Source organism: Amphimedon queenslandica, unplaced genomic scaffold (genome assembly GCF_000090795.2).
Source record: "Amphimedon queenslandica unplaced genomic scaffold, v1.1 AMPQUscaffold_13407, whole genome shotgun sequence".
Lineage (NCBI taxonomy): Eukaryota > Metazoa > Porifera > Demospongiae > Haplosclerida > Niphatidae > Amphimedon > Amphimedon queenslandica.
The window spans coordinates 1-19,498 of NW_003546357.1; the positions used below are offsets into that span (position 1 = coordinate 1).

General features: G+C 33.6%; 2 protein-coding genes across 5 annotated transcripts; one reads left to right on the forward strand and one right to left on the reverse strand.

Moving 5' to 3' along the window:
* Nucleotides 1–236: 236 nt before the first annotated feature.
* On the forward strand, nt 237–2,840 carry LOC105312784 (fibrinogen C domain-containing protein 1). 2 transcript variants are annotated; one of them, XM_019996512.1, is made up of 4 exons: nt 237–1,993; nt 2,047–2,148; nt 2,201–2,276; nt 2,326–2,840. In XM_019996512.1, exons 2-4 carry the CDS (start codon nt 2,128–2,130, stop codon nt 2,736–2,738), a joined length of 510 nt encoding a protein of 169 aa, XP_019852071.1. In that variant the 5' UTR covers nt 237–1,993; nt 2,047–2,127; the 3' UTR covers nt 2,739–2,840. The 2 variants fall into 2 exon arrangements, with proteins under 2 accessions (XP_019852071.1, XP_011403991.1); XM_011405689.2 differs by having other exon boundaries at nt 237–1,982.
* Nucleotides 2,841–3,318: 478 nt separating this feature from the next.
* LOC100639359 (probable serine/threonine-protein kinase nek3) lies at nt 3,319–19,496 on the reverse strand. 3 transcript variants are annotated; one of them, XM_019996519.1, is made up of 11 exons: nt 19,377–19,496; nt 18,790–18,874; nt 16,671–16,814; nt 15,772–15,960; nt 15,029–15,171; nt 8,255–10,019; nt 7,897–7,934; nt 7,473–7,655; nt 4,296–4,391; nt 3,895–4,240; nt 3,319–3,549 (listed from the first exon to the last, which is right to left on the reverse strand). In XM_019996519.1, the coding sequence occupies exons 1-11, from the start codon at nt 19,470–19,472 to the stop codon at nt 3,458–3,460; spliced, it is 3,177 nt and encodes a 1,058-aa protein (XP_019852078.1). In that variant the 5' UTR covers nt 19,473–19,496; the 3' UTR covers nt 3,319–3,457. The 3 variants fall into 3 exon arrangements, with proteins under 3 accessions (XP_019852078.1, XP_019852076.1, XP_019852079.1); XM_019996517.1 differs by having other exon boundaries at nt 16,671–16,823; XM_019996520.1 differs by lacking the exon at nt 3,319–3,549 and adding an exon at nt 3,565–3,681 and having other exon boundaries at nt 16,671–16,823.
* Nucleotides 19,497–19,498: the final 2 nt, after the last annotated feature.

Sequence of the window (19,498 nt, forward strand, 5' to 3'; positions counted from 1 at the left end):
GATAATAATCATATTAATAAACATAAATGTGTTGTTATTAGAGACACTATTAATTTTTTTAAAAAGACTTGATTTAAACTTTCAAAACTAACGTACAAATTGGGCTGAGCTTAATGGCTAATTTAATTGGGAAATTAGTTGTAAATTACTGTGTTCGATTAGAAAATTATTATTATTATTGTTATTATTATTATTTGTATTTGTATTGTTGTAATTATGAAGTCATTAATCTTCGAGCTTCTCCATTATATCTTGAATGGGGTTTTATTGGAAAAAGTTTAAAAATGTAACTTTATACTTAAGACACATTACTTAATACACATAAGGAAATTTCATCAAAAAATGTAGTCAAGAGATTACAAAATGTAGTCAAGAGATAATTCTTTCCTAGCCATTTTCAATCATTCCTTGTAATGGTCCTTGGCCAAATTTGGGAGGAAATTTGAAGCAAGTTTAATTGAAATCTAGGCCTAAATGAACAATGAAGAAACTTGAAAAGTCCTTTAAAATTTAGAAACAACACAAATTATGCCATATTACAGTATACAATCACTTGACTGGAAAGGTGGACTGGAACACTGGAATGGAATACTGGAATGATTTTTGATTAATTTGATGCAGTATTAGGAACAAAGAATTGTTATGGGTAGTGGGCTATATAGTAGTAAAGTATAAACAGAAAGAAACCAGAACAGACTGGGGGCTCCTAACATAACTAGGGGCTCCTAACATAACTAGGGGCTCCTAACATTACTAGGGACTCCTAACATAAGTAGGGGACTCCTAACATAACTAGGGGACTTCTTATACAAAAATTATGTCTAATGCCTACACATTAATATTTGCAGTAGCTATTCCACTATTCCATTCCACCTTTCCAGTCCAGTGATTGTAGACAGCCCATATTACATTAGTGTATACACTACAACTGTACATGCAATAGAAATTTGTCTGACTACAAAAATGCCATATACTATAGTCAATAATAATATTATGTGCATATGAATAAATGTGGAAACTTGACCAAATGTTGAAGAAACTTACCTTAACCATGTAATATAGTTCCTAATCATGCTTAGGCAAGTTTAAACATTTCAAACGCATGGTTTTGCACAGGATTTTTGCATAGTGCTTAGCTTTTTGTGAGCAATTTTTTTAAAGTTACTCAAAACTCCTCAAAAAGAGAAGTCCCCGTACTATTCTCAATTTAAATTTTTCTGATACATTTAAGTCCTCCTTACTTCTTTTGTTAAATATCAATTTTGAGTTGATTTTAATTGTTTTTAAAGTTGCTTAAAATTTGTTCCAAGACCTTGCACTATTTTGGGTTTTTGTCCAAATTTTGTCAAAAAATAACTAGGAAAGAATTATCCATTTTAATCACTGTAACATTTTCTAACACAAAGCAAGAACGTTTGAACACATTTCTATTACATTTTGATGACAGAAGAATATCGGATGCTACAAGTTGTAAATGTATTTTTGGTGTGAGCAGTGAGCACATTCACTTACAAGAATTTTTGTTTTATCCTGATATCTAACTAGTAACTTAATTATCAAACATGGCAATAACTATGCATGAATTTAAACTGCTTATTCAAATGTCATCTGATAAAACTAACACATGTACATAAACTGACTCTGTTGTTATAAATAAAATATGAATTTATACTTAGTTTAAAGATCAGTAGAGAAGAATTTGTTCCTTATTGTGTTGTCATCATGGTCCGCTAATTTTGCCTATAGTTGGTACAGTAAGTCAGTTCATATAAAAGGAGGTAGACATAAGTAACAATCACCACATAAACTATATCTTATCACATTATTATAACAAGTAAAATGATATTGAATAGATGTCAGCTAGTAAAATGATGTATAATGATAATAATTCTTATTATTAATACTGTCAATGGAAACTGTCCTGATGATGACAAAGAGACAATTTCTCCAGTTGTTACCACTACCAGCACTTGCTACACCAAGTATGCATACAGTAATGAAGTGAAATAATTTTTGCAACTATTAACTAATAATTTCTAATCATAGAATGTGCAACGCAAACTGATTGTAAAGCATGGAAAGAACTGGGAAGCACACAGAATAGAGTATACCTCATAAAACCAGATAATGGACCAGCTTAATTTCCAAGTAATTTTTAGGGTATTATACTTTACATTCCTATACTATTGTTGGATCACAGGTATTCTGCAACATGGACACTGATGGTAGTGGATGGACTGTATTTCAGATGAGACAAGACGGATCTGTTGACTTGGGTAGATTATGAGTATGGGTTTAATAATCTTACTGGTAAGTTGTGATTAGGATTGAGCAAAATTCATCATCTTACTAAAGAAGGATCAAACACACTAACAGTGGACCTAGATTATGTGAACTACTCAAAATTCAGTATTAGTGACGGTAGTACTAAATATGTACTAACGGCAAGAGGATACTCTGATACTGCTGGAGATGGATTGATTAAAGATTACACTCGAAGCAACCATCATAATCACAGTGGAATGAAATCTCTACAAAAGATTCTGATAATGACAAGGGTAGCAGGCATTGTGCTAGTCACTGCATGGTGGTTTAATAATTGCCAACAATGTCACCTTAATGGTGGTTACCATAATCCAGCTGAAGCTGAAAACTGGTATAGATTTATATGGAATGTTTGGAAAGGCCTTGCATATAGTCTCAGCTTTACCGAGATAAAAACTACTCATAATAATTGAAACAATAACGTACATGTTGTGAGAGGATGTGTAGCATGTGTGTGAGTACATGCACATGTAGTTACTGTTAGGGCACAGTTGACATGATTATGTATAATTTATATTTAGTATAATTATTTAAATCCTTTATTAAAAAATTAATAATTATTCTAAAACATCATCAGTCTATATAAACTACATGCACATACATGTACATGTACACTGAAATACACAAAAGATTGAAATAAAGTTATGCATAATTATAAAGTAGAAATCATAACATTCTTTGTACCATTAACTCCTCCTAAGTCGTCTCATGATCACAAAGTCAGACCCAACCCCCTTTTGACTACGCATAATTTAATGGTAAGAGTGTATGCTGAACTTCTAATTTATTCTTCGGAACTAGATGTGCATGTACTATAAGTAAATCGATCATCACATGATCACAGCAACATACGAATGGTTGTGACTCAATTATGCAGTGCTTCAAAAATTAAGTGTCGGGAATAATGGAGTAAGTGATATTGTGTAACAAATGTGAATTAACTTCTATCATTCAACGAGGCCTTGGGATAATAGTTGTTAGCTAAACTACCTATTATGGTTGGTTAGAATGGTATAAAAGAACCATATTTTCTTCCTTTTAGTCAAGCACAAACAGAGTAATTATTAATCATTATCATCATTAATATTATCATGTATAATGAAACAACATGATGCAACTGTCGATGTTATAGTTAGCAAGCATGTGGTTTATAGTTTGATATTATTCTAGTATGAGTGAATGGAACATGACTGGCTGGTATCTCAGAAACAGACAACACTTCACCTAAAAACAAAACACATTGTATAAAAAAATAATACAGTACCGAAAGTGGTTTGTGTGCAAGCAATAACACAAACTAAATTCTTTTGATTCTAGAGACATGCAGCTCAGTACAGTGATGCATGTACAGGAAACCTAAACCAGGAAAATTTAAATTAGGAAACTTTAAAACTCACAAAATTTAATCTGCAAATTTATAGTTATTTTTCACAAATTGACTAAATTGTTCTCCATAACATTTTTCATGTAATTTTGAAGACAGCATGCATGTACATGTAGTCTTTTGTCATTTTGGTAATAGTGAATGTACAATGTGCATGTACATGTACATCCAGTTAATACGTTTACCTGTACACTTTTCAATCCTTTGTTTCCATTGGTTAGTCTGTAGAGTCCATAGTGTCTCTACCTCCAGTTTCTGTCTCTCAGCTATTAATAAGGCTTCCTTATGAAACCTGTCCCACACGTCCTGTACATACCCAGTTAATAGCCTCTCATCTTTGGTAGCATCAACCAGACCTCCTTTAAAATCCGATGGAGCAGCAGGAGAATTTGATTGGTCGTCTGTGTTTGTCTGTGGGAGGAGTCTCTCTATCAACACGGAGCAAAGACTGTGATTACTCAACAATGTTGGGTTGCGTATTTTATCATTTGCACGTAAAATTTCCTGCTCAAATGATATTAATAAATGATCCTGTGAGAGAGAGAGATGTTTAGTGGTTAGGTATAGTAACAGGAGTGAGGCGTACCACTTCAGTTAAATGAGAAGTTAATAATTTAATTCTCTCCATATCTTGTTCCACAAATAAATCAACACAACAAGATGATAATGGAGGATAGACCGACTGCATTGATGAGGGAGAGGAGAGAGATACATGTATAAAGTTAGAAGAGGAATAAACAATTAGTGAAAATTCAAGGGGTTGGTACATGTACATTATGTAAAATGGCTCCTAGCTTGTGTTTGAAACACGAAATGATAACAATGGTTGAAACCTTGCACATGTATAGTACATGTAATGTACAGTACTACAACCAATCCTATCTATTCCAGATACTTTGGGACCACATAACACTGTCCAAATTATTGAAGCATCCTTACTTAAGAGGTTAATTACAGCCTTGTTCATTAACACATTCAATTATGACTATCCACAATAGCAGGTTGGACAATAGAATGTCATTTAACAATATCTGTCACATGGAATCATCATGAGGTACAGTATACATGTACAACATATACTATAGTTACTGTAAGATCAAAGGCCCCGCCAGGTAGTATATTACGCATATACACCCCTGCCTTTGATATATACACCCCAGCCCTCGATATACACCTCGCATGGTTTTTAATGATATTCATAGTGCCACGTGGTGAAGAAATGGCTGCCTCAGTGCCTCTGCTCTTTCTCTTTGCTGCCCGACTTTAGGCCGTTTCTTTCTGTTCTTAGCGGCCAGTTTCTTGCAAGTAGCAAAGGACACTCTAATGACTAGAGCAGACCTCTTTTAGTCAGATTTACTCCATCGGTTGTCACTACCAATCATAAAATACACAAAGGCAGTCCTGTGCGATTTGATCTTACAGTAAGTATAGAATATATTATATGTACCATACCTTCTCGGTCTACATGTATATCAGTAATATGAGACCCTCGTCCCTCAATATCTTCCCTCGGCTTTGCCTCGGAAAGATACCTCGAGACTCATATTACTGATATAGACCTCGAAGGTATGGTATATATATTACATATAGCACTACCACAGATAGTGAATATATAGACCTTATTGGGTGCTAACTTCTGCAAGCAATTATAGATACCATATAAGAGATATTATTTGTAATCTTCCAAGCCCTTTCTGCATTCTTTAATGAAAAATGGTAAAACCAGGCAAAACCAATGGTTAGGAGGCCAAAAGCAGCCTTTGTGGACAAAATTGCTTTGAGTGCAGTGAAGCTTTTTCTCAGGAGACATTCTTGCCTTTATCTTATTACTGGCATTTATTGCAACTCAGGCCCACTAAAGCTCTTGATTGGTTTCCCTATGGATGTATACTGTAAACCTATCAATGTTAGCGGCTACTTTAGTTAGCGTTTATGAATTATCAAAAATTATCAAAAATGTTTACAACACACTCAAAATGTCAGTTTTTTTCAAATCCTTTTAGTATAATATCATTATTGTCTTTTAGGTGTGTGAATGACATCATTAGCCAGTTTCCATGTAGTGACTTTACAACAGAAGCGTGTTGGTCAACTTTTACATCAGCTATTTCTAATCCTAGTTCCAGAGCTTCTTTAACCTCAGTGGCATACCCTGGTAGATGACTTGGAAAGGAGGCAAATGGCAAGAAGCAGTAATAGTCTTAACAACAGTAATTTCTCTTTTGTCTTCCTTTCCAACAATAGGAACCTGCTTTGTGCCTTCTATTCACTCACAGGAACTAGCTTTGACCCAGTCTGGTCCCAGTTCAGTATCAGAGCTGGTGGAGTGGCCCACGTCTCAACTTCACTCTTTACTTTCTCAAGAAAAACATGCTTTATTTCAGGAAATTTTCAGGTAGCTTATCAGAGCTGGTGGAGTGGCCCACGTCTCAACTTCACTCTTTACTTTCTCAAGAAAAACATGCTTTATTTCAGGAAATTTTCAGGTAGCTTATGAGCAGCCTTTGTGCCTTTACGCTTAACATACCCAATTCGACGGAGAAATGATTCTGCCCAGGAAGAGCTTATAGAGATTGGGTCACCATGTTCCTTCAGGAGTACTGGGTTTTTATGAGACACAATGCCCTTAGCTGCAGCAATAACAATAGATCTATTTACAATGCCTCCTGCTTCTCTTAGGCTTTTAATATATCTAGATACGTCCTGATCATACTCAAGAAGCATTTGTGGCCTCCCCCTAGCTACATGTGCAAGGCTTGTGATTCTAGCAGGATCTTTCTCTTTCTTTAGCTTAGCTAGGTACTATATGTTTTCTTCATGTTCCTTACAGTACTCTCAGTAACATCAAATCTGAGCTACTTTGAAAATTTCTGTACTGCTGCTTTATTGCCACATTTGCAGGAATACTTGGCAATTTTAGCACGTGTTTCATCATCATAATGATAATAGATATGTCTTTTCCTTTTCTTATTAGCTTCCACAACCTTTTCCACTTCTCTGTAAGCTGCTGCTGTTGTTCCACTGGGTTCTCCTTCCTCTGGTAGCGTTGACGACCAAGCAGAAGAAAGCCATCTAATCAGCGACATCTTATGATCACGTGACTGGGTGTTTTTTATTAGCAAATATTAAATTTAGCGTTTTTAGGCTCTTTGCTAATATTGCTAAAATAAGTAGCACGCTAAAATTTGTAGTTTTAAAGTATGTAGTAGCCCGTAATGAAAGAATTACTATCAGAAGTTGGCACCCAAAAAGGACTATACATGTTTGTATAAATAATAATATCAAATATCAATAATAAAAATAATAATACCACAGTAACCAAACCTACATGTACATGTACACATACTCCTATAGTCCAGGACATACATGTACATGTACATATACATGTAAGACATGTCGGAAAAAAGTGTAAAAATGAGAATTCTTACTTAGTCATTTTTGACGAAATTTGGCCAAAAAATTAAAGCTTTAGCCTTTGGTTGTTGATCTCAGATTTCAGCAACTTAAAAAATTCATAAAATCCAATTTTGATAAAAATCATGAAGTTCAAAGTTGAAATGCAAAATAAGAAAATGTATATGCATCAAAAATTCTGAAAATGGAGAATTCTCTTGTGATACACATGTACATGTACATGTACTACAGGCTATAGCCATGCGCACCATCACACATTTAAAAATAAAGTGGTACATTAGTACTATATGCAACACAATGTACATGTACTTGTACATGCAAGTTCAATCAATAATGTACCTACATGTACCTTAGGGTCAGATTGCTGCTGTTCTTTCAATGTTGTATTAATCTGGTATTGTTTATTAGTAATCATAAAAGTGTTAAAATTGAATGGAGGGGCTGGAAAAGGAGGAGGATTAGCAGCATATTCCTTCCTTTGTTGTATGATCCTTGACTTGTACACTTTATTCATGATCCTCTTCTTAACTGGCTATAATACATATAAATAAAAATTAATAATAATTATTACATGTATATTTTTTTATCAACTCATTAAATGATGGTTTTATTGGTTACTATAATTAAAAGGCTTTTAAAGCGTGGGTGATTTGAGATTTTGATTCATGTTTCATGCTAGAGTAGAACCAAATTCTATCCCATGCAATGTCAACGTACATATTGTCAGCACTGGTGGCAATATTGTATCAGCTTTAAGAATACATGTAACTTACTAAAACTTGATTGGACTCTTTTTTAGTACTTTTATCATCTAATAAAGTAAAAAAAACACGTATTAAATGTACAAGTATAGTGTGAATGAAATTTAGAACAGTACTTCTTTATTGTAAATATTGATGTACACATATATTGTAGTACTCACATAATCACAGCCACAACGTCACATACACGTACATATAATAATTTTATTAGGATCAGCTCAAACTTGATATACATGTACATGTAATAACAGAAAACGTAATAAAAAGAAAGAATTCCCTCCTAGCCATTTAAAAAAAAAGAGACAGACTATATAACTACTTGCACATGTGGTAACAAGAGTATTCTTGGTACAATTGAAAGAACACTCACCAACTGATCTTTCACTTTCAGCTACGGGGGGCGGAGACTTTACCATAGAAGAAGATGCGACAGCAATTGATGGAGGAGACTTTAGTTGATGTCTCCCATCTGAGAAATGAGCTGATTTATAATTTGATGATGGAGGTTCTTCAGATCTCCCTCTACGCAGCGGTAACCCAGACTTGAGTGAATTAATTAACAATGTTGATGGAGTGGGTGTGGCTGTTAAAGGAGTGTGGTCAGTTGCCATTGGAGATAAAGATGGAGCCGGACTCTGAGACCGCGAGGAGGCTCGAGAACTGAAAACGAGAGGAAGTGAGGTTGAGAATGACACCACTGTGGACATAGAGTCTTCATCATCTGGCAACAAAGTCATGGTATCTTGTACTGCTTTATCATCACTGCTTGCTCCACCTTTCTTCAAATCATCCCCTTGATTAGGATCATCAATGTCCTTAACATTAGATACACCCCCACTAGTAATGGAGAGGCTACACACATCTGTATCAATATTACCAGACCCAGCATCAGAGGGGCTAAGGGGGCAGGTACGATTAGAATCGGTTGATGTGAGCAAATGAACTTTATCAATTGAAATATTAACAATAAGACTGGATACTGCCTGATCCTTACAACCAGTGGCATCCACTGGGAACTTACTTTCATCAGAAAAAGACTCTTTAGGAGACTGGCTTGCATCAGTAGGAGATTGAGATCCAGTCACAGGAGATTGAGATCCGTTTTTTGGAGACTGAGTTTGAGACTCTGGTTGATCCACTGTCGACTGGTCTTCCAGTGAATTGAAGGATCGATCAACAGTGGCATTGGATCCACCCACTCCAGACTGTAATACAGACAGTGATACATCCATTGATTCCACTGTATCCATTGGACTAGAGAGACCTTCTGGTGAACGTTCTTCAGGGCCCAGTTTAGCAGGAGCTTCGACTTGAAACACATCATCTTCAGTATTGTCATCACCATCATCAGTATTATTATTATCATGAACAATTACTGGCATTGTGATACTGACACTTTGTGACTGGTCAATGGAAGGCCGGTTAATGGTAGACTGATTAGTCGTAGACTGGTCAATGGTAGACTGGTTATTGGTAGACTGGTCAATGGTAGACTGGACAATAGGAGGCTGCTCTATAGTAGACTGGACAACGGTAGGCTGCTCAGTGGTAGACTGGTCAACAGTAGATTCTGTGGTAGACTGGTCATTGGTAGATACATGTATGACAGAATCAGTACATGCATTTGACTGACTACCGGTAGTGGATTCAGTAATTAATACACCATCAATATTATCATTATTATTATTATCATCAGAAGTATTATTCTCATTATTTTCAAAGCTCTCTCCATTTGTTTCTAATTTCAACTGAACTGGTTTCAATGGGTGTGACCTCACAGCTCCTCCCGCTTCCTTATTTCCAGGAGATTGATTATCATGAACACTCTCAGAAGAACTCTTTTTCTTTGTAACCTGACTGGTGGGTGGAGTCATGACAAAACTGTTGCCCTGTCGTCTTGGACGCCGACGAGAGATATTATGAGAGGGAGGGGTCTGGGATACAAAAAGTGGGTGTGGCAATTTGTCATCTCTTTTATTTCCATTCACATTGCTTGGTGTTGTTGGAGGAGCATTATCTAGAAACTTGATCAATAAGTTCCGAACATGCTCATCAGTACAGAGGTCCAATGGAGTTTTATTGTGTGTATTGGGTATACTGGCATTAGCTCCTTTATCTAACAGCAATTGAACAACCTACAGAAATACAAGTGTACATGTACATTATAGTAATTAATAGTGTACAAGCAAACAATAACTTTTAAGTAAAGATATAATATTGTGTATACCAACTTACCAAGCATATACACATAAAGATGTATGTCAGAGTTAAATACTGACAAAAATAAAGCAAATTTTGGTACAGTACATACATTGTACATGCACAGTTACAGCACTGGTCAGCAATAAGTTGACACGTTTTGCGTTTAAGTTGCATTTGAGTTTGCTATAGTTAATTGTTTTCATAGAAACATACTAGTTGTAAACTAACATTATCCATGCTCAAATGCTACCACAGTCTCTGGCAAATGTAACTTGTGTATATTCAAACATAATGTGGTTGCTTATCTATGTATTATCACATTTTATTATGTTCACCAAACTAGTTTACTCTAGTTCAGCTATCATTGTTGGTCAACTTATTGCTGACCAGTGCCGTACATGTACATGAACATCTAAAAATAGATAATAAAATTACAAACAAATCAATACATGTACATGTACATATTAACAGGCTCTCCCGTCTGAGAGAGCCTGCTTATGAGAGCAAAAAGAGTGGCAAGAATGGCAATAGGATGATGTTTTATACCTGTTTTATATCTATTATGCATATACATGTATACACCATACAATGTACATGTACATGCACAAATATTACTTATTTTATTTGATTCTAGGTTTGTGTAGTATTATTTTAATGATGAGAATGTTTGCTCATGATAGGATGATGTACATGTACATGTACATGTACTGTTCAAAGTACATGTACATGTAATCTGTATTCCTTATCAAATAGAGTAGGTCTCTGAATTACACATACACAGACATGAGTACAGCATAAAGTGATATGCCAATATGTTACAACTGTCATAATTCTCAGCAGACATTAATAAGAACAATACATGTCATAATAATAATAATGTACGATGTACAATTTATACTAATGCACAAGTAATACTAGTAGTATGCAATACTACAAGTACCAGTAGCATTACTATATAAAAAGCAATTACTGAGAATGCTAACCAATATACTGTAAGTGTGTACCAAAGCACTACACAGTGTTAATAGTAACAAGATGTGCATGTACATTTACATGTAGTTCAAGGAATAATCTATTATTGGCAGGATGTGTATAACACTGTAAGGCAAAGGGCCAAATACACGTGCATGCATTAATAATACACATACATGTAAATGTTATGTATGTAAAATAACTTTTAAAATCAAGTATGTTAATTGTTTGATTTATGTGTACATATAAAGTTGACACATAGAATTTAAAACATCATGCAATATAATTGCTGCAGTGCTACACTCTGGTCAAATGTCAATAAAGGCACATGATAAGTTAAATCAAGAGTACCCTATTATGTACTCTTAGTTATATAAACCAGAAGAGTCACTAATACACTCATGCAGCCATGGTTGTATCAGTTTTCTCAAAATATGCATTGTCCTTTAATGACGCAATGTACATATAGATTAATAGACTTTCCAAACTGAGAGAGCTTGCTCATGAGAGAAAAAAGAGTGAGAAGGATGGTAACAGACATGTACATGTACACACAATGTATATGAATGAATATCAAAGATTGAGTCAATGCAGGTCAAAAATGTACACAGTTATTAACTATTTTAATTATATTAGTAATAATTAATAATTATATTAATAATAATTAATTGGAAAAGGAAGTGACCAAAAGTATATAAAGGAGACACAGACCAAGTCAATCTCCACTATTATTATTATTATTATTATCATTAATATAAGATATCAATAATGAAGCTCATACTAGCATCAATATTACTGGTGTGCATTATATACTCAGTACAGGGGATGTACATTCAAGAGGGTACCTGCACTGCAGCTAAAGACCTGGTTCTCTGCATTGACCCTGAAAAGACTGGATGTAGAGATTTTGAAAATGGACAGGTATGCATACACATCCATTACATGTACTTTATTTTGTTATCTATATCAGTTCTTGAAGCTAGATGAATGCTGTGAAACAGCAGGCAGAAGTTACTTTACTGATAAAGAAGAATGTCTTGAATGGTAAAGACAGGGGATCTGTTAAACACAGAGGGTCCTCTGGGGGTTAATATTTATGTATCATCTTTTCTTTATTTCTCATAGTCCTAAATAAGTGCTCCTTGAGGCAATGGATCAAGACAAGAACTGTACTTAATAACAACTATTATTTAGAAAACTTTAGTTTAAAAATAGTTTCCCTACAATCTCATTAATGCTGAACATTATTAACATAAACATTATTGTTATTATTATCATTATTATTATTATTAACTCTGCTGCTGCTTTAAATTTAAAATAAAGTGTTTAAAACTCAAGAAATGAACTAATAAAAATACAGCAAGTACAATACATCAATGACAGCTATTATTCCCATATACATGTACATATACATGCATAAACTTAATACAAATTTTAAAAAGTGCTTAAAGTGATACTGACACTGTGTACGGATATCGAAACATTTTTCGTAAAATTGATGACAAAACGGCAGAACTAATGCAAAGTTTTTTTGAGCACTGTATTAATCAAAGCTAATTTACATCACATGTAAACGTACAAATGCATTGAAGACACATACTTCATGTAAATTAAGATTTTTAGCAATCAGTAACTCTTGCATGTGTACTGTAAATATGGTACATGTGGAGCTTGCAAATCCAAATCTTGCTTTCCATGGAGACAATGTGTAAAGACTTTTTCAGAATCATTAGAGGGTAAAGTTACAGTGCATGTACATGTACATGTATACGACATGTACTAATAAAGCGTCTTTATTTCAAATAATAATCAATAAATTGATAGAATGTATTGTTCACACATGCCAAGCATATGCTACTCTCAATGCATGTTAATAGTTCTATGAATTATACCACAGACTGTTACTAATGCTGTAACAAAATAAATATGAAATTAATTACTACCGAAATACTATTAACAGTCCATAATCCATAAAGATCGACACATACAATGCACATGTAAATGGACTTTATAGAGATACATGTACATGTACATGTATCTTAGAATGTAGACTATGGCTCCTTCCTTCACTGGTTTTCCATAACTCTTACTTTTATTGCATAGATACAATCAAGAGTATGTATAATTGTATGCGCATGTGCATGTACTGTACATGTACATGCATGTACATGTATATTAATAGTACTTTTAGGGTACATATAGGTGACATGCATTAACTTACAGTAATTGTCATTATGATCAATAACAATCCCAATATTTATCATAATGACAAAATACATGTTTGACAAAAGAAACTCCCACACCTACTGTGCATGTTCATGTACATGGCACGTACATGTACATGCATGTGTACTTCAATCCTACTGTACAAATTTAGCAGTGATCTTTAAAATGCTAAATTGAGGTGATGCCAAATATTAATTAATTTATTGAGTGCATGTGACATAAAATGAAGGCTTTCAAACGGGAGATCAAACTAGAGAACAATTATGCATAGTTTAATTTCTGTACAAATAACAGCAAGATAAGGCTAAAGTACTGTCCAAAGACTTCTCTTGCAGCAAGAAATTAGATATAAAATCTTCACCATCGACATAAAGCCAGTAAAGGATTAGCAAAAGACATTATGCACATACCACTACATGTGTCAATATGTTTCATGTATAACCAAAAATCCCCATCCGTGGTGTTTATAATATTTCAAGCATGTATGTGTCATTTTTATTTCTTAAGAAATAGACTTCATACATGTACATGCAATATGTATACAAGTACATGTACATTATACATGTATACATAAATTACTTAAATACGAACCAAACTTCTAATACCGATCAAAATTATAAAATAGCTATTACTGCAGTAGCTGAACGCTGTCAGTGTGTGTGTGTGTGTGTGTGTGCATGTGTTTGAGGTGTGTGTAGTATATTGAAATTCACTGAAACTACAAACACTAGTATCAGCCAATGTCACGTAGTGAATCAATTAATTAAACTAATAATAACAATTAAGTAGAACAGGAAGTGACCAAAAGTATATAAAGGAGACACAGACCAAGTCAATCTCCACTATTATTATTATTATTATCATTAATAGATATCAATAATGAAGCTCATACTAGCATCAATATTACTGGTGTGCATTATATACTCAGTACAAGCCAGTTGGGTACAGGACTATTACACAAACAAGGTAAAGTCAGAACAGGAGAATGAACTGGTGGTGTGTATCGCAGAGGACCAGAAATCATGTGAATGTCTTGAAGGTGCACAGGTATGTACATGTACATGTACACATACAGTGTATTGTAAAGCATACAATTGTGAATTGTACTGTGCACATGCACCAACTAACATAAATGCAAAAGGACTTCTACATAAACACATGCTAATCATTTATCTATATAAACTTAAAATGATGCAGTTATTACTACACGTACTATTATTATTGTGTGTAGGTTATTGCTTTTGAGGAGTGCTGCAAGGATGTTCAAGTCTGCAGGCTATTTTCTGGGGAGGACAAAGAATGCCGGAAATGGTAAATAAATAAATACATGTAAATAAATAAATAAATGATATTTCTTTTCTAGTGGTACGTGTCCATAATGATCGAGGGAGCTATAATGAGCAAATTAAAGCAGAGACACAATAATAATAATAATAACAATAAATACATGTACCTATTGCTGCTATAATTAATAATCATCAATAATAATAATAATAATTAGTAATATCATTATCATAATTATTATTATTATTTTGAAGACAATTTAGACTTATAGTTACAACATTCCCTTTTGTGCCATTAATAAATTAATTAGTTACAGAATATTAAAAATCATCATAGCCACAGCGATAATGTTAGTATGAAATCAATTATTTCAGCAAAAATAAACAAACAAGTACTGACTGCAACACACAAATCAAAGTGGACTCACAGTACACATACATAATATAAATTAATACATTACCTTTAAGTGAGAGTTCATCACAGCATCATGCAAAGGAGTGTCTCCTCCCATGCCAGGGGCATTAATTAGAACATCATTATCCAGTAATATAGATACAATATCAACATGTCCATGATTACATGCTTCATGTAAAGGGGTCCAACCTATATACATGTAGTAACAACACCACTATATCATGCTACTAATATACAGTACATGTAGAAACATGATTGTACTCTACGTACTATTAGCTGTGCTAATTAGGCATGCATATATACAACAAGCATATTATTAGTGTAAAAATATTACTATAAATTGTTTTCACCACCTTGCATGTACAGCTGGGTTCTCATTTAGACTTATAGCAAATTACTGAAATTAGCAGTTCTCCCTACATTCTAATGCTTCTAGAAAAATCTTTAGATAGTATCTCTATGCTCTCTTGCTGTTAAAAGGCTCAGAAACTTTGTCCCATTTGTAATTCACCATTATGCACACCCCTTTTATGTCAAGGGCATACAGGGTGGACGGTTGCTAAGGCCTTTCAAATTCTTCATTCTATAATACAACATGCACATGTACATGTATATAAGTGTTTTGATGACATACATGTCATAAAAATAAATTATTTTCTCTAACTGTACATGTAGATGTACACATATGTGCATGTACACTGTACATGTACACATGTGAACATGTATTATTGCAAATGCATTTCGTATACTGTAAGTATAAGTACAGTACGTGTACATGTAGGTACTAACCTGCATAGTCAGTACTGTTAGGATCAGCTCCTTGTTCCAATAATGATACCACGCTTGACCTGTCCCCACGAATACAAGCCAAATGAAGAAGAGTCTCCCCTCTCTCATTCCTCTTGTGTACTCTACTTTTAGTGGGCGTGTCTCTTGGAGATGACTCCACACTATGAGATCCTACACTGCTGGCCTCACCTACATGTACATGTACATGTACAAAACAACTAAATTACCAAATAAGTACAATAGCATTATCAGCTAGTTTATTACATGTATATACTGTACATTTACATGTACATGCATATACACATAATAAATGTATAATTTGGTTTCACTAATTTTTTACAGGCAGTTTTTACCATCTAAATGTCAAAACTGAAAACTCACAGACATGCTGGCTGGGTCATTGACTAGTTAATTAATAAAGGAATGTGAATATTGATGAATGTTACATTGATGCATGCATGTACATGTTGCATCAAGGGTTAAATTCCCACAAGGAAATGAACTACTGTAAATGGCAGCGCACTCCAGCTGACATGTATTTTTATGATATAAAAATGAAGAACTCTCTCCTACCCTAGCCACTTTTAACAAAACACACTGGGCTATATACAATACATGTACAGTAGTACAGGTTAGTCTTTGGCCCAATATCTCAGCAACTTACATCCACTCACAAGAAGCTGCATGAGCACTATGCCAAAATCTGTGGAAATTATAACCTTATAGAAATTTTGGGGCAAATTAAAAAATTTAAAAAAAGTCATTGATCAGAATAAACCAACACTTTCTAAACAAAATAAAATGTACATGTACATGTACTTCAATGGCAAAGACAACACTTTAAATTGCATTATCATGTGTACATGTATATCAAGTACATGTGTGTACAGTCTCATTACCTGGGCTAGTATTAACATCATTCATTTGCTTCAGTAGTGCTAGCTGCTGTCTTTCAGTCAGTAATGGTTTGAATGTACTGGTAGGAGGTGACATTAACAATGATGATGTACTACGTCTTCGTTTTGAGGAACCTGATTTATCATCTAAAGAAACTGAGAGTGAGAAAGAGGACAAAAAGAATTACATGTACATGTACATACATGTACATGTACTTTGTGAATAGGATGACTATAATGTCAAAATTAGTTTAAAAATAAAGCAAATAGCTATACATATTAAATGGACAATTACTGTACATGCACATGTATGTAAAGTGGGAGTGTATATGTAGGCCAAACAAAATATGTACTTATGCAAAAGTAAAGTAGCTGCAGAGTGGCTATGCATGTTCACGTACTTACATGTACATGTACATGTGGCTTTTTTCAACTGTACTGTACATGTATGGGAGGCCAAATGCCTCATAAACTCCCACTAGATGTAAACGATGTGTACTAATGTACTGTACATTATTATTATTATTATTATTATTATTATCATAAAATAACATAAGAGAATACATGTAACTCATTGATAACAATGTTATGATGAGAAAAGAGGGAAAGCCCTAGGGAACAATATAAAAAAAAGGAAAGAAATACAAGAAGACAAAGAGAAGTGGGAATTAAGAAAAAGGAAGACAGTTAGATTCTCCCATCCACATTAATATTATTTTATTTTATTATGAAAAGGAAAGAAACAGCAAAACAAAAAAATAAACAAAAACAAGACAAATAAAGACAAAAGGTTAAAGGCATCCATCCACTGTTAATTATTATTATCTTTACAATATGTCTACGTGGTCATCGTTCTAGATTTATCCGAAATACGAGGAATGTGGCTGCTTCGGTTGATCTTGTTACGTCAGTGTCAGGCTTATCCCACTCAATAGTCTAACATTGTAATATTTTTATATTTCCTTCCAAACCATTTTTCTTCTTACTGGCTACAAAGTTTATTCCAAATTTTATTTTACTTTAACTTCTTAAATCTCTTTGCTCTATTCTCTATTATCTTTCTCTTATTCTCCTCTAACTTATCCTACTACTCAGTCATAGAATTTCTATCAGCATTAATGTTCTTTTTGTAACCAGTATACTTGACTTTTTGAAAAATTGTTAGGTACTAATAAAAATTATTGGGACAAGCCCGAGCGAGCCCCATATAAACGAGACGAGTATGTATGTATGTATGTATGTATGTATGTATGTATGTTTGTTTGTTTGTTTGTTTGTACACGTACGTCACCCCTATTTATCCGTATGAAAAATTTTCCACTTTTTAATAAACTTTTAATATTTCATTAAAAACAGGTGGGGTCACAGTGAAATAAAATGGCGGCTCAGTATCATAACTGGAAATTCTTGCAAGACTGATTCGACTATAGTGTACTGCTGTCCAAATGCAGCAAGGAAAGTTAAGAAAGCAGACATGCCAATGTCTGCTTTCTTAACTTTCAAAAAAATTCAAGCTCACCCCATTAATGCATTACATTCAACTATAGTTATTATTATTGTTATTATAACAAAATCAGAGACAATGCGGGAGACAAAAGAGAGAGACAAACAGGGAAAGCCCATAAGGAAAGAAAAATAGAAATGAAAACTAGGGACAAACAATTATTACTACTATTTATTATTATTATTATTATTATTATTATTATTATTATTATTATTATTATTATCAAAAATACACACAAGGAGAGAGCAAGTTAGAATGAATATATACATATATATATGTAGTTTGAGGGAAAGTCAGAAAAAGATGTATAGAAATATTTCAAATATTTAAAATTAGTACATATAGTTAAGACTTATCCCAGCTCCATTATTATTATTATTATTATTATTATTATTATTATTATTATTATTATTATTGATACTTTAAAAGACAGAGAAAAAGGACAAGGAAACTACAGAAAGACAATGAAAGTTGAGGGTACATCAAGCAAAGTTGGGACCATGGAAATGTAAAACAATGAGAACTATATGTATATTTAATATTAAAGAGAAGGAGGAATGGGATAAGAGATACAGAACATAAATCTGCTACATACATATACACGTACATTGAACTTACGTTCATGAGGAGGTGTAACTGATTGTAACTTTCTCTTCCCAGTTCTACCAGATATTAGTCTTGTAGGAGTGACTTGAGGTACTAACTATAAGGAAAGTATGATTACAATAGACATTTACTATATTTACATGCACATGTATATGTAAAAATTCTCATTTTTCAATTCCAGCAAAATTTGGTCCAAGACCATATACATGTATAATGTATATGTACATGTACATGTAGTACAAAGATTTTGGCCTAAGTTGGAACAGAAAAATTATAAAAAATAGAGAATTCTGTCATTTTCACATTTGACAAAAATATAAACGCGTAAGTACTGTAAATGACAAACTTGTTTCTACAGTTACATACCCATCATTTATTATTCTATCAATTTATTGTAATAATTAAAAATTTAATGAATATTAATGAAGCTGTCCACCCAGTGGCGCTACGGCACCCAAATCAGCCCCACCTGTGACAGAGAACCACATGCATGAATCAAAATTATTTAAGTAGCCCAAGCTTTTCATTACTGAAAACATCAAGAGTACATACATGTAACAAAATCCAATAAAACATATATATAGCATAATATTAATTACATTAGCAGGATTGGTTGATGATGAATTGTTGCCAGCTGACTCTTGGAAGGTTCCTTTATCATCAACTTGTTCCTTTTTGCTATCCTTACCATCCATGACTAACAATATTAAGAAGGAGAACT